Here is a 15,405-nt window from a genome sequence, read left to right as displayed (position 1 = left end):
ACGGGGAGGGGACGGGGCTTTGGCACAGCCATAGCTAAAATGGGATACAGCTGGGGCTGCCCTGGGGGCTGTCGGGCACGGTGCTGGCACCAGCGGGAATGGGATGGATGGAGATGGAGAGGCACTGAGATGCAGGTGGGATGGGATGGAATAGATTGGGGATGGGCATCATGAGCTGCAGCTGAGGGCTCAGGGCATTTAAAAGCTGCAGCCGGGCAGGAGCTCCTAGCTTCCCCAGGAGCAGGGTGCTGTGGGTGCAGGATATGTCTGGTTCCAGATGAGCTGGGGTGGGGGGGGGGGGGCTGCAGATCCCCTGGGTGCCACCCCTGTTTGGGCTCCCAGGGCAAAGGTCTTGTCTCTGCCTGGTGTCAGCCAGTGCTGGTGGCAGAGGAAGGGCAGGATGTGGCTGGTGAGTGAGAAATCTCCTTTGGGACCTGCTGTGGGCTTTACCTGCGGGGATGTGGTGACAAGGAGCAAACAGCTCAGGAGGCTGTGAACACGCAGGGCCCTTTGCTGGGAGAGAAACACGGAGCAGCTGCAGGGAAAGAGGCTGTTGTTGGGAACTCTGCTTTGCCACAGGCAGCCTCGGCGGCAGCGCAGCAGCCCTCCCGGCACAGCCCGGGGCTTTGTGCTGCGCTTGGATGGTCCTGGTGAGGGAACCGTGCTGCTGAGCGGGGAGAAGAGGGGGCAGGGGGTACTGGGCACTGGTGCAATAAAAACCAGTCTACAGAGGAGGAAAAGGAAGGGCCAGAGTTGCTTTGGGGAGGGTGAAAAGCTGAAAATCACCTGAAATGGAGAATAAACAAATTGCTGTGTGATGTAGTCATTTGCAAAACCTAGAGGCAAGCTTTAAAAATAACAAGTTTTATTAGAAGATATTAGTTTTGCTGAGTTTATAAGAAATTCTGGGAGCAGGAGGGGGAGAAGAGGACCCTGGTGGATGTGTGTGCTGGACCCTGCAGCACTGCCCACCCCTGTAGGCTGTGTGTGTGTCCTGGTTTGAGCGCCCCCAGCTGCAGGGTCTCCCCGTGTTCCTGGCTGGGTTTGTGTGTGGAGGAGGGTGCTGGGGGTCAGGTGTCTGGCAGCCCCTCCTGCTGAGCCTCGGCAGCTGCCTGCTCAGGCCAGGTCTCCTCTGGGATGGCGAGGATGGGCTGGAGCTGGGCACCCTTCCTGCACCCTAAGGTGCTGCCCCCAGCTTGGTCTTGAACCTGGTGGGTTTTAGGGTGCTATGTGGGGAGGAGGGTGTGTGCAGGGCAGCAGAGAAGCCCATGGGCTCACTTGGCTGAGCTTAGCATGCTGGTCACTGCTGGGGAGGAACCAGCCTCATGAAAATGCCATTTCCAGTCACTCTTCTGGCCATTATCCTGCTCCAGACAAAAGCAATTTACTCTGCCTGTAATAAAGCCAGGGTGATAATGAAGCTGAGAGGAGCTGTGACAGGCGGCCATGAGGCTGAGACAGGCCAGTGTCTCCCCACTGCCTGCACCGTGGCACTGACTGGGGCAGGGGCTGTGGGGAAAATCCTGGGAGAAACCAGTGCTGTGCCCTGGTGGGTGTCTGGGTGCAGTCAGTTGTGCTGAGGACCCAGCTGGAGGATGTGGCTGGTTCCTGGGCACTGGGACATGCCCTGGAGCAGCAGCCAGTGCTGTGCTGGGTGCTGCAGATGCTGTTTAGTTTTATGCTTTTCCTTTCAGAAACATGTATAACTTTATTCTAAAAAAGCCAGAACAAAGGTTATTGCTTTTTCTTGTAGGCTTGCCTTGTCTCAAAACAGGTGAATCCAGCAAGGCTGGGATCCCTCTGCTTCCTGGAGGTGACCAACTCAAACAGCTTGTGTGGATAAATGCCTTCTCCCTCTGCAGCCCGTGATCAGGTGGTGAAGCCCAGCCATTCTTGCTGGGCTGGTACCATCCTGCAGGAAGATGGCACAGGTTTCCCATAGGAATGCTCCCCTTGTCAAGGGGCAGCCCCATGCTGCAGGGAGAGGCAGTGGGAGCAGAGGCTGGAGCAGATGGTTTGGGCAGGAGCCCCCAGCACCATCGTGCTGCTGCTTCCCCACGTGTGAGCTCCAGCCAGAGCTGAAGGCTGGATGCAGCGTGTGCACCTGATGGATGAGTTTGATCAAGAGCTACAGCAATCCAGAAAATTCTGCACCAACCCTACGGGGGCTTTGGAGACCAAAGGTAATATTTCACCTTTCTGCCTGGCCTGTCTCCCCTGTCACATCAGCTCTGAAGGGTTCCTTGGTACCAAATCCAACCCAGTGTTAAGCACTGAATATACATTTTAAAAAGCATAAAAGGGTAAAAACTGAACAGCATCTTGTTCCTACCTGGTAAAAAACCACTGACTTGTTTTTTTTTCTTGGAGAAGCAACCAGAAGTAAAGCCTGAGTAAAAGCAGGGAGTCAAGGGGAGGGAACCTCAGCTGGTAACTGGGCAGCAGTGCCCCTGGTCCCAACAGCTGGGATGTGCTGTGGGCGCTCAGTGGGATCCCCAGCACCACACAGACTCTGCTCTGTGTCACAGTCAGTTTATTGCTTTGGTTTTTGCACTTCTGAGCTTGTTTCCAAATTGACAGTCAAGGCCTGTCCTGTTGCTGCAGCAGCACAACCACTTCAGCAGTGCCTGCTGGCAGGCAGTGGCTGCCAGAGTTGTGCTGGGGGATGCTGATGAATCCAGGAGCCAGTGGGTGTGTGAGCAACCGAGTGAAGCAGCACCTGTGGATTGCCCCTGGGAATGGAGCCAGGAGCTGGTGGGGCTGCAGCAGCTTCTAGGTGAGCTGGGAGCCCCTGCTGTGCTCTAGAGGGGAGGCCCTGTGGCAGGGGCAGCAAGCAGAGCCCAAACACCATCCCTCTGCTTGCTGCTCTGTGCCTGCTGAAGTGAACCTGCTCACACCAGCAGCACCACTGGCACCATCCCACCATGTCCCGCTGGGGCACAGGTAGGTGCTTCACCTCGTTCTCCCTGGGGTGGGTGCTAAAAATCTGAGAGGTCTAAGAAATGGCCCATGGGAAGGGCAGGCACCCTGGGGCCAAGGAGCCTTGCAGCACTTTCAAGCTGGGAACTGGGATGTTTTCCTAAAGAATATCCCTCAGCTCAGTGGTGGGAATTGGGGAGTGTGGCTGGTCTCAGCAGCCAGTCCTAGCAAACTGCACAGTGTAAGGAACAGCCTTGATGTTTCTCAGAGGACATGTTGTTCTTGTCAGTAATACTGCTGAGGAATTTATTGGAAAGGCATCTTAACTTTTTCTGATAATAACTGATCTTAAAAATGAGATTTCTAGTGCACCCCAAACAAGATTCTCTCCCTGGGAAGGGTGAAGGCTGGAAAAAGCCTGTTTTTAGTTGGCAGTCCCAGTCCTGCTGAGAACAGGAGGGAATAATAGCACAGTTTTGAGGAGGTTAGAGGGGTGGGGGAAGGGTGCTGAAGGGGCACCCAAGGATTCAGTGTTGGGATGTCATTTCTGGAAAATGACTCTCCCTTTGTACTTGAAATAGACATACCTTGCCCCTCGGGCTTCTCTAAAGCACCATGTGCAGAGAAGTACAAGTCTGGAGGAACAGGGCAATGTACCCACCTGATCCCCAAACACTGCTTAAAAAAAGAAAAAATAAAACTCCTGCCCATGGGGAGGGTGTCTTGGGCAGTACCCTGGGGTGGGCATCCTCTGCCCCCAGAATGAGTCAAGGGTTGGATGACGGGATCTTCCCAGGTCAGCTCTGTCCCAGTGGTTCCTCTTTCTCCTTCCAGTGCTCTGTGGATTTGTCCTGTGGTGTGGCCATCACAGAGGAGATGCCTCCTGAGTGCCAGCCTGCAGTGTCACACTCTCCTGCTGCTGCAGCTGCTCCAGGAGGAGCAGCACGTTGTGGGTGAACTCATTGTGCTGCCTCCCCATCCCACCCAGCCTCACGGGCCGCAGGCTGGCGTGGGGGGGCTTGTACTGCTGAGGGCAGCAGACCTCGTTCAGCAGGAGCCAGGTGCTGTCAGGGTCCATGTGCATTAAGTGGAGGAAAACACTTTGGAAAAGAGGGGAAAGAAGAGTAAGGAGAAGGTCTTTGGATTGGCACCCAACAGGGTCATTAACAAAGAGCTTTTATGTCATCTGCAACTGCTGACAGTTGAACAGACCTGCAGGCTCCTCAGAGAGAGCCATTAAAATGGCTCCTGTGCCCAAGAAAAGACAGTTCAGTGGTTTCACATCTACTGGCAAATAGGAGAAAAATAGTTATTACGCTGCACAGTGAGTTACAGACATCAAAGAGCTGGTGAGGAACTGCCCCAGGCTCTGGTCACAGCATCACAGGCTGCTGCTGGCTTTCACAATCGGCCTGTCCCAAACACTTGAGGGGTGATGCCGAGTTCTGCACGTGTTTTGAACCATCATCACTCTTGCAGAGCTCTTAAAGAGGTAGTGCATGTGCAACGCCCACTCGGGTTTTTGGGGAGTGAGAGGGTCCAGCCCATCTGGACCTCAGTCCCTTTTCAGAGGTGTTAGACCAAGGGTGTTTCTGGACAGCTGGCCAGGCTGGACCACTGGTAGAGCTGAATGCTGCACCGAGGGCTGCTGGCTTGTGTGAGGTTTCCCCTCATCCCAGTCCTTATTAGCTGCCTCAAATTTTATTCCTTCTGAGCAGCACCTTCCACAAAGCAAGATTTTCTTTAAAGAAGGCAACACAACCAACCTTCATTAACAAGAGAATGGAAGAGGGGAATGACAACTTCCTCTAATGCTTTACTGCTGTGTTGATGGTTTTCACTTTGAATTGCAATACCCCGGGTAAGGTGGGAGTTTGACTGTTGAGTATGCACTTCACACTTCTGAGTCCAGCTGTGAGCAGCTGGAACAAAGATGCTGCTGTGGACAGCCCTGCTGGAGAGCAGGAAGCTCCCAGGGGCAAAGGAGCAAATGGCTGATGTGAATCATCTACTCCTACCCATCCCCTCCTGCCCGTTCTCACTGTTGGTGACCTTTGGGCTTGGGGTCTGATGCACCAGCTGTGCTGGGGGGCAGCTGCAGAGAAATAATCCTTATGGCTGGGGTGGATAAGAGCAGGCAAGACGAATTTCTGGGAAGAAAGCAGGGGAATGGGGAATGCTGCGCTCAGCCGGCTCCTGCTGCTCTGGCACAGGCACAACTTCACCTCTTCCATTCACAGCAAAGGTCCCCTGCTCTCCAGCCTCTCTGCAATCAGCTGCTCTGGAGAGAGCAACTCTCAAGAGATTAGCTGGTCCTTGGAGAACTCCACCTCCTCTGGTGCCCATGATGGCCCGAGGCCTGTGATTATCTTCTGATAACCTGGAGTGCTGTGCAGCTTAAAGAACAACTTGACTTCTACATTTACAAACTAACTCTGGGGTAGTTTCTAAGCAACCTGTTTCCATGGCAAAGAATCCTGGGGTTAATCCAGGTTTGTTTTCTGTTGTTGCTTTTTTTTTTTCTTTTTTTAACTGAAATATAATTTTGAGTTTTACCCTGTGCAGGTGCCTGGCTCAGTGTCCCTCAGCTCACGATTGGCAGCTGTCAATAAGTATTCAATAAACCACACCATCAACCAAAAGAGGTACGTGGCATAATCAACTTTGCTGTCTAAAGAGGTCCTAAAAAAGATCATATTTGTTCAGTTATGCTAAACAACTTATTCTTCCAGCACAGAGCAGAGTTTGCCTGTTCTGTTGCTGTCCCTTTTCCCAAGCCCTAAGCAAAGCCTCAGCTCAGTTGTGAGGCTGGGAAAAGGACAACTAACTAGATACTGTTTACCACAGGCTTCAGTAAGAACTCAGGAAATTATTTCTCCATCCTGGAAATAATCCCATTCCTAACCAGACTGACCCGAAGGTCAAATGGTAAACTTCACAGGCTGTAAACATTTATTAGGAATTAAGTGTAAATTTCAGACCAGTCCCTTCAAACTGAAAAACTGCAAAACTGTTTGTGCAGTGTGGACATGAGGCAGTGACATATTTTGAATCTTTTTTCCTTCAAAGTTGTTTTTTTGTTGGTTTTGTTTTTTTTTTTTTGTTCCCCAAAAGTGAAAAGCTTCTTGGGCTGATGCAATTTAATGAATTGATGAGAAGCTCAGATTTACATGTTGTGACTTTCAGTTTACACCCCCTGGGCCCCACATCACCACCTTTAGCTGCTCAAGTGTTTCTGGTCACTTCACCCCCAGCTGCACTGGTTTATTTTCAATGAAAGCAAAGGTGTATCCATTGTTACCTGTGCCTTTCCAAACTTCTCAGTTATTTTTTTTCCCAAGCTTTGGATAATATTCCTCTCCTGGAATGCTCCCAGCAGCCATCTTATAATAAAGCCTATTGTCCCATTTTTCTCTTCCTCAGACATGCTGGAGTTCTTTTTTTTTTCCTCAGCATCTATTTTTGCCTGTTGAGTAGTGCATGAAGCTGCAGTTACAAAATTCACTTACTCCCACTAGTTCATCTAATAAAACTACAGGGTCCCATAAATGGCACTGAGAAGACTCCTTGGGGCATGTTAATGTCCCTGGGTGACAGCCAAAACTACTTTTTTGGTTGTCTTTTTTTGTGTGGCTTCAGCACCTTGGCCAAAAATTCCTCCTTAGCCCATTGCATACCTACAGAATCCTGACTGAGTCAGTGCAGGAAGTTCTTGGAGCTACAGCTGACTTTATAAGACCTGACCTTGTTCTTGGCAGGTCACAACTCATGAGTTGAGTAAGAATCCAAAAAGCTGAGCAAGGGCCAGTTGGTATAAATCAATATGGCAAGCTGATTCCAAACATCTTTTAACCTGGTATGATTTCTGCAGTGATAAAGCTGAGTTATGTGATGTATGTTGGCACTCATGCTGTGGCTAAGATTAGTTCTGGTCTGTCTGTTTTTAGAAGCATTTAAAATGCAGAATTTTTCATGTAGCAAGATGATAATGTTGTCCTTGCCTCAATGGAAAGGGCCTTACATGTGACAATGTGTGTCAGTTTGCAGGACTACCTTCAGGAACATGGAGAGCCAGGAAATGGACTGGAGTTCACAGGAATCTGGTGGTTAAGCAGCTGGAAGGGAAGCTGAGGTGTGCTGAGAGATGGTTCTTACCCTGGTGCCAGACCTGATCATTATGGTACAAACTAATTCTGACTTTTCCATGCTGAAACCTCCTATCATGTGTATTATAATGAAGTGACTGTGATGTGTTTAACTCTGATCCATCCAGGCTCCAGGACCTGGACTCAGACAAGACTAAACAAACAAAAAAGCACACAAAAGTAGAAGTACTGCCCCACACCTGGCTGGTGCCAGGCCAGAAACAATCCACACCCCAGTGCACATGTCTGGCCAACAGAGCTACACGTGAGAGAGCTGCTCATGGAAGAGGTTGCTTTGTTCAGTGAAATAGGTAATGTTTGGTGCATCACAGGGGGAGCAGTGTGATGTGGCATTTTCCCCTTAAAATAGAACAAAAACAATATACAGGAGAAAACCGTTACCTGCCCTGCCCTTTCTCTCCAGTGCTGGAGCGTCACAGCTCAGCTCCTCAACCTGGCACCTCACAGGGCTGTTCAGAATCTCCCCTGCCCCTGCTGTGGGGGCACATTGCACAGCTTTTCAGACTGCTTTGTTAATGATTTAAAAGCTTAAGATTCCAAATATCTAGATGAATCCTGGTGTCCTGCTTTCCATTCCAGCACTGCTTTCCCAGAGAAGGGCAGCATTGTGTTGAGGGTACGTGAGCCCCCAGCGAGGAGCCCCCGCTGGAACTGCTGCTGCTGAGCCTGCTGCGACACCAGAAAAGCCACTGAGGTAAAAATAAACTTCCTCTCACCAGTGCAGGAGCACAAACAAAGGTACAGCTCCCTCTGAACCCCTGTCCAGCCACACAACAGCCCCAGGCATCCCAGGGAACCGGCAGCTCTTCCTTTCCAGCAGCCTGCCCTCAGGAATCCTAGCCCCTGCTGACCCTGCTCCACTTGCTTCCTCTCCCATCCAGGAAGGGGAGGGTTGGCCACATGGCATGAGAGGGCTTTGACCCCCATCCTTCAGCAGAGACAGAGGTGTAGGGCTTCCTTACCTGCCTTGTGTGTTCTTGTTTTATCTACTGAAATCCCTGACCTTGTTTCCAGGTGGCAACATATGACAACAGCCACTTCTTATCCTGACAGCAGGAACACGCTGAGCAGGATTTTGAACACCGAGCAGCAGAGTATGTCTGTCAACACTCCACAGAGCTGATGTGTGTTCACCTAAACTGTTTGTGCTCTTTTAACCTCTCCCAGCCTCCTCAACGCAGGACTGGTGCCAAGACTGACAGCTTCCCAAACAATCTCCAGTCCACCTGGCAGAGCTGGGGCTGACGCCACCACAGGAGCCCAGGGGAAATGGAAGGATAACAGAAGTAAATCCCCCAGCCTGCAGAAGGTATTAAGTGATAAAATACAATGTCTGGTACCTCCTCTCACAGCTGTCTTCCTCTCTGTGGCTTTATGCCATCAGTGGCCCAAGAGTCCCAACTATTTCAGCACAGGAGGCAGTTAGAGAAAAGCAAGTAGCACCTCTTCCCCTCTGTCCCCAAGTGCTGTGTCAGGTAACTTGAACATCAGCTGTGACCTGTGGGTCACCAACCTCTCCAGCCACTTTGGGCAGTAACTTCACCAGAGAAAGGGGCTAACTTCCATGAGACCCTCTTGTGCAGGGCTCAAACTTGCCAGAGGGAGGAATAGGAAAGGTGCAGAAGGAAAGGGGTGACTGTGCCCCCTCTGTCCCACATTACTGCACACCTGACACCTACATTTAAGAGACATTACCTCTGGGCCGCTTCTTGTAATTTCTTGGGTTGCTTGGCACTGAGGTAAACCAGGCAGGCATCTGCCACTTTATTCAGGTCACTCTCACCTGCAGAAAGGGAACAGAAAAGCAGGGTAGGAGGTAACCTACTCCAGTGCTGCTGCTGCCTAACAGAATCTGCTCTAAATTGGCAGCAAGAGGCTTCTGAGCCTTTGAACTGTCTGACCCAGAGCTCTTCTGACCTCACCCCTCAAGCACCGTGCTGCAAAGCCAGGAAAGCAATTGAGGGCATTGAGAGAGGGAGAAAAAGCAACTAGCCAGCAAGCCTTCTCCCTCATCAAAGTCAGCTCCAGAAATTTAACTTAGGAAAATTTCAGAGAGTTTCATTCAGTAGAATGTGATGTATTGCATTTAAAGGGTGATCCAGAGAGGTGCTCCAAAATGGAACCAGTCAGCCAGAAGTCTTATCTGGTCTCCAGCTCTCCAGTTAATTAGGAACAAAGCCTGGCCCAGCAGGCCCAGCTGTAGCCACCCAGGCACTCCACTTTATACCCACTTCTCATGCACAAGTGAGATGAGCAATCAGTTTTACAGGGTGCTGGGAATCTTATCTCCCATTTGTCCCTGGGGGAGTAAAGAGTGATGAGCCCCTCTATACAGAGCTCTCAAAGAGGATGGATAAAGGCCCAGCAGGACCTGAATGGGAAGAGGCTGGAGAAGATCAGGAAATCGATCTCATGGGACAGAAGGATGAGAAGCAAATGCAGGTGTGGTCAGCTGAGAGGAAAAGAGAGGCAGCAAGTCTGTCAGAGAGCTCATACAAACTGTTTTCCTTGCTACTCACCCATGTCCAGCTTCTCACACAGAGAGCCCAGTCCCTGCAGCACAGCCAGCTGCAACTTGAAGGCCAGTGTGTGGCTGTACACAGGCCCAGCTCTGGCACTTGCTGGGGCTTGGCTGAGGAGGGAACTGGTCAGCTTAGGCAGGACATCTTTGGAGAACCTCTGCCTCAGAAAGTCCCCACACTTTTCAGCCAGGGTACACAGCACCTAGTGGAGAAACATCAGTTAGTGGAGGGTAGGTGCACACACAGGTCTGGGAGTAGCTCAGCCATCCCCACCAGCTCAGGGGAGAAAGCATTCATCCTCCTTTGGTAATTTTCTTGCAGCTGAGGCCTTAAATGTGTAAAATGACAGGGGGATCTGTGGGGCCAACAGACATGGCCAGAACATGGTTCTCTCTTGGAACTTGCCTGAGCTTGTAGCCTTGGTTGGCAGGACTGAGATGCTGGTTAAGTTGTATTTGGCTTGCACAGACACTGCCTTCCTGTCTTGAGATTGAGGGAGTCTAAAATGAACCATTCTGCACAGCAGAGGAACCCTGTGAAACCCTGGGACCAGCCTCTGGAAACATGCTTTATTGTCCAGCTGGTGACTCGAGGAGAGCAGGCAGTCAGCTGACATGGTCAGGAGCTCTTTAATAGTGTTGTAACGTGGCCAAGTCTCTGCCCAACCTCTCCCCTCCCCTGCCAAGGCCTCAATTGTGGAACAATCCCTCCTCTTCAGTCTGTGACTTGCAAAGGGAGGGTGCTGAGATTGTGGCTCCAGCGAGGGCAAGTTGCACTATCTGGTGACTGTGACAGCTGCTCAAGCTGTAGAAGTTTTCCTCTTCCCTGCAATAACCACCAATATGGTTGTTTCCCCAGGAAGAGTGTCAAGGTTTTGCCTGTGGACAAGCTGCAGTGGGGGTGAACAAGCCTGCCCACCACAGGGGGGGTGACCCTGTGTTCCCAACCACGTTAAAAATAACTCCATGCTTCTCTCATGGGCCACAGTGATGCCTGAGCCACTTGCCTGCCAAGCACCAGCTTGAAGGCTGCTGGCAGAGATTGGCTGCTGTACCTTGAAGGCTCTGAGCACTGCCAGAGGGTCATCACTAATCAGCCGGGTGACGAGAGCTGGCCAGACACGATGAGCCATGGGAAGCAGATGGTTTCCATGAGGATGCAGCACAGTCACACAGAGCTCCAGCACATCCAGGACCTGGGCAGGAGGGGCAGGTAACAGACTTTCAGGTGCTGCAGTGCCAGCAGCACCAGGTATCCTGGTGGATCCCCAGTGTCATGCTGGGGATCCCAGGAGCCAGAAGGGTTTGAATATGAAAGGGTACAGTGTTACCTCAGTGTGAACTGGGATAACTGGGCAGTGCACAGAGCACCAGCCTGCTGGGAAAGGGATGGGTAGCACAGCAGTATGTGTAGGCTACAGGGCTGTGCTGGGCCCAGGGTGCGATTCCCAGCCAGATCCTGCAGGCTGAGCCCTGCACTAGGACCTGCTGCTCTGCAGCCGCCGCAGGATCCCCTGGTGGGGCCGGGGCTGCTCTGCAAGGAATCTGGGTTATGTCCCCCTGCATGTCTGTCCTCCTGCTGCACTTCTGTCCCACTTTGCAGTTTAAAAGGAGGCCACCTTAAAAGGATTTTAATAATTAAAAAACCCAATCTTTTAGTCCTGCTTATCATCACCCCAGCGATTACAGAAACATTCATCAGTCTGAAGAAGGGGGATGGGAGGCCTAGATGGGAGAAAGATGCTTCTGCTTCCTCCACAAAGGCTGGGGCACAAGCCTTGACTACCACGGGCATCAAGAGAAGGTGCCTGATGAGAAGCCACCCTTAAGATTCTGTTCAGCCTGGCTGCCACTCCTAAACCAGGCTGCTCCAAGAAAACTGTCTCTTGCCAGCACTGGGAGGGTCTGTCCTGAAGAAGCTCATGGCAGCACTGACCTCCTCCCAGCAGGAAGCCCGAGATGCATGGGCTGATGAACTGCCAGCCCCCTCCAGGGGCACCCCCTGCCCCCCAGGGCTGGTGTTTCCTCACCTGCAGCCGCACCCGGAGCTTCCCAGCAGACAGCAGGTGGATGCACCTCTCCATCACATCCTTGGCCAACTGAGCATGGCTGGGCAGGGGAGCTTCTTCTGTGTCAGAGTTGTCTGGCTCCAGTTTAGCAAGGGAGGGAACCTCATCTGGAAGAGAAAACCAGTACTGAAGCTGTGAAAATGCTGTGGGAGTTCTGGGAGATCACAGTACCCACCCACAACTACTCTGCAAATTCCTAAGTGAGGCCTTTGGCATTTTTTGAAATATTTAGATATAGTGAAGTCTATGCTTGAGTTCTGTGAGTTAGGGTCAGAGTGTGGGACTAGGAAAGGTTTGCTTTCTTTACTGGACAATGCAGTTGGTCTGACATTTGCAGACTCTTCTCACCATGGACTTATTTCCCATTGATTTTTATTAAAAATGAAAAGCTGGGTATTTAAAGATGAAGCATTTAAAGGTCAGGATTGCAGCACAGCCCTGCAAAGACTAAAAAGTTTCCTATGTGAATGTCCTGCCAAGGCCAAGTGAGAAGGGAGTGGTAGCATCATGGGCCAGAGAAAATGGTACAGGGATTCCTAAGGGAGGGTGAGGAAAATGCAGCAGGATCCTGGAAAGAGGGAAACCGGGAACAACTGAACACACTCCTCTGCAGTCACGCACAGCACTGACCTGCCTCCTCCTCCCCTGTGTCAGGAAGATTTCCCTCTGCCACCTGCTTCTCTCTGATATAGTTGAGGAAGAACTGCTCCACTTCCTGCTTCGTCAGCACCTGCTGCCCCAGGGACCACGTCCCGCTCTGGCCTTTGGCAGCCTGTCCCTGGGGGTGCTCCTCACTGCAGGGGGATCCAAACCACTGGGCTGCAAAAGAAGGACCTGGTGTGACACTCAGCAATCACCATCTCCTCCTGCAAGTCCACCAGGCACCACGGTCCTGGAGAGGAGACAAGCATGACTCTCAAGTCTCATGGGACTGAACTAGAGACCCAGGCACCTGCTGTTACATCACTGTGACCTCCCTGATAGCACAAGAACATTAGAACCCTGATAAAAAGGAGTAAGTCCCATGTGCTGCTACAGAACATTTATGGGAGCAGTAAATCCATCCTTTCCCAATCACTACAGGACACATTCCTGTCAGTCTGCAGGACAGACAGAAACGGTTGTGGAGAGGGGAAGCTGTGGGTGATCTTCACTTGAGAGCTGGCCCACCAAGAAAAGAGTTGCCATCAGCACCTCAGATACCTGAGATCCCCCATGGCCAATTGACAGGCCAAAGACAAGTACCCTCAGTTACAGCAGGACCGAACTGTGCAAAGTAAATGTCTCTTAGGTACCTAAGGCTGTCAACACAGAGTGGAGCACCCTGAGGAAAGTGGGAGCCTGGTGACCGTAGGACTGATCCAGGGTAGATAGGACATCTTGGATAACATCCTCTACCAGAGGCAGCAAGCTGGCATCTGAATGCCTCAGCATAGTGTCCAGGACCTGGGCAGCATGTGGCTGGTGTGCTGGCTGGCGCAGGCTCAGGGAAATGCTGTTCACCAGGTAGTCAGAATTCTCACTTATCAAACACTGCACCGAGCGGTACCCGCAGGCCTCACACACGTCTGCCAGGGCCCCCAGCGCCGTCTCACTGATGAGCAGGGTCCTGTCACCTGCCTTCTCCAGCACTGGGTAGAGAGCTGAGAGCAGAAGCACCCGGAACTCCTTCCCCAGGACACCAGCAAAGCAGCCAACACCTTCCAGCTGGATGCAGATCTGCCAGATGTTGCTGTTCATGGTGCTGGTGGTCACGGGAGGCTCTGGGGGCAGAAGGAGGGCGCTGCTGCAGGCCCCCCCCGGGCGAGCAGCGAGCCCTGCGTGCTGCATGGGCTGCTCGTGGCCTGTTTCTTCTGCATCAATACTCGTGAGCAAATACCAGTTTGCCTGGTCTGTGTACTCCTCGAGAATGGACGTTATGGGCCCTCTGAGATCATCTGTGGTCAGTGATGCTTCCCTTTCCTGCAGGACATCCACCCCCACGCCAGCAGCTCCTGCCAGCAGCTCGTTGAGGACCATGGCCGCCTGCTTCCGGTAGGCGCCCGATTCCCCGTACAGCCCCATGAAATGGTCCACGAGCAGATAGAGGTTCCCGTAGTAGCCAAGAACACGACAGACTTGCTGAAGGAGCTGGAAAACTTTCTCCTCTGTGAAGAAGCGGAAGTATTTCTTCTGGCACCCGCCCCTCCACGCACCAGTCCCCAGGGAGCCCGGCAGCCCCCGCGGGCTCTCGCTGCCCCCACGTCTGTTCTCCACAATCTTCACATCCGTCACGTCCAGCTCCAGCACCTGGATCAGAGCTTTGGACAGGCGGTGCAGGTGGGACGCAGAGTTGAGGACAATGTTAATCCTCGGGCCCAGCAGCTTCAGGTAGCCCAGCAACAAGCTCAGAGTGGAAATCTTGCCTGCGTCGTCCTGGGAGCTCATCAGGCGAGGAAGAGCCGTGGCAAGGGCGTGGAGGTTCTCGGAGAGGACATCAGCAAGAGCCCTGTTCTGTGCCACCACCCTCTGCTCTGCAATGTCCTGCAGCACCTCGCTACACCTGCTTTGCACCTCGCTGCTCTCATCGCTCACCAGCCCAACCAAGGCCTTCAAGAGGTGGCTGAACGAGCCCACCAGCGACCGGCTGCAGCTCCTCAGCAAGTGGTGGACCAGTTCCACCAGCTCCAGCCTCACCTTCCAGTGAGGGTGAACTGAAGAAAACTCAACTATTCTATGCAGGAGGAGACCGAGTTTCTCAGCAGTGCTTTTGCTCCAGTCAGGTCCTCTGTGGACCATCAGTTCTGATATCCTGCTTTGTTCCACTGGCAGCTTTTCTTTATTCTTTGGGATTCTGGCAAGCTGTTCATCAGCCATTACCAAGCCAACAATCTGGTAAAAGAGTCTGATGGCAGAAACAGCGGGTTTGTGACCTTGTTTGATGTCTCCAGTAATGACCCGAGACAGCGTAATGGAAATTCCAGGCAAAAAAGAAGCAAACAAGTCCCCACATTGCTGTGCCTCGTCTGCATCCAGGTGTCGATGCTCCCGGCACTCACACTGCAGAACCAGGACCTGTAAGCAGTTCAAAGCAGAGATCTTAATTTGCCTTGCTTTTTCTTGCTCTGCTAGGCCCAGAAGCAAAGACACAGCAAATCCTAAGAGAGGAAGGGTGGAAGGTTGATAGAGAGACAAGATAACGTCCCCAGAAGCTGAATGCATCAGGGTGTGCAGTGCCTGGATCACCGCCAGCTTCAGCTCCTCTGACAGCGGGGCCGCTGTGCTCGGGCCGCACGGGGCAGAGAGGCACCTACAGAGCTCGGAGAACAGCTCCTGCAGGAGCTCCTGCTTCCTCACGCAGGTGGCGGCGAGGACGGAGGCGATGCACTGCACCACGCTCTGCACCAGCCGCTCCTGCTTGGGCCCCGGCAGCTTCAGGGCGAAGCGCAGCGGGAACAGCACGTACTCCTGCAGCTCCTGCAGGGCCGGGGCGCTGACGGCCGCCAGCCGGGCCTGCAGCCGCGCCGCGTTCTCCGCCGTCTGTGCCCGCGCCAGCCGCACGCAGGCGGGCCGCAGGGCCCCGAAGGCCTCCCGGGGGGTGTCGAAGGCGGCCATGGCGCGGCGGGGCCCGGGCCCGCCGGGCCTTCCTGCTCCCGGCGGGAGGCGCCGGCAGGACCGGGCAGGCGCGGGGGAGGCGCCGGCGCGCAACGCGCATGCGCGGGACACCTGCCGTCCGCCGCGCGCCCTCCGG

At 52.9% G+C, this 15,405-nt stretch overlaps 1 protein-coding gene across 1 annotated transcript; it reads right to left on the bottom strand.

The window, feature by feature from the left end:
- Positions 1–843: 843 nt before the first annotated feature.
- Positions 844–15,348, bottom strand: TTI1 (TELO2 interacting protein 1). The gene is made up of 7 exons (XM_051633089.1): positions 12,971–15,348; positions 12,306–12,494; positions 11,637–11,782; positions 10,662–10,802; positions 9,605–9,809; positions 8,781–8,868; positions 844–4,019 (listed from the first exon to the last, which is right to left on the bottom strand). The coding sequence occupies exons 1-7, from the start codon at positions 15,267–15,269 to the stop codon at positions 3,785–3,787; spliced, it is 3,303 nt and encodes a 1,100-aa protein (XP_051489049.1). The 5' UTR covers positions 15,270–15,348; the 3' UTR covers positions 844–3,784.
- Positions 15,349–15,405: the final 57 nt, after the last annotated feature.

This window comes from Apus apus, chromosome 15 (genome assembly GCF_020740795.1).
Source record: "Apus apus isolate bApuApu2 chromosome 15, bApuApu2.pri.cur, whole genome shotgun sequence".
Taxonomy (NCBI): Eukaryota; Metazoa; Chordata; class Aves; order Apodiformes; family Apodidae; genus Apus; species Apus apus.
Note: the sequence above shows the minus strand (reverse complement) of the source record. Positions and strands in the feature narration are given on the sequence as shown.

Coding starts and splice junctions, on each gene's coding strand:
- TTI1 (XM_051633089.1), bottom strand. CDS start 15,269: ATGGCCGCCTTCGACACCCCCCGGGAGGCCTTCGGGGCCCTGCGGCCC. Junction 12,495..12,970: donor CTCTGTGTTGACAGCCTTAG/GTACCTAAGAGA, acceptor CTTCTTTTGCAG/CCCAGTGGTTTGGATCCCCC. Junction 8,869..9,604: donor GTGTGAGAAGCTGGACATGG/GTGAGTAGCAAG, acceptor CCCTTTCTGCAG/GTGAGAGTGACCTGAATAAA.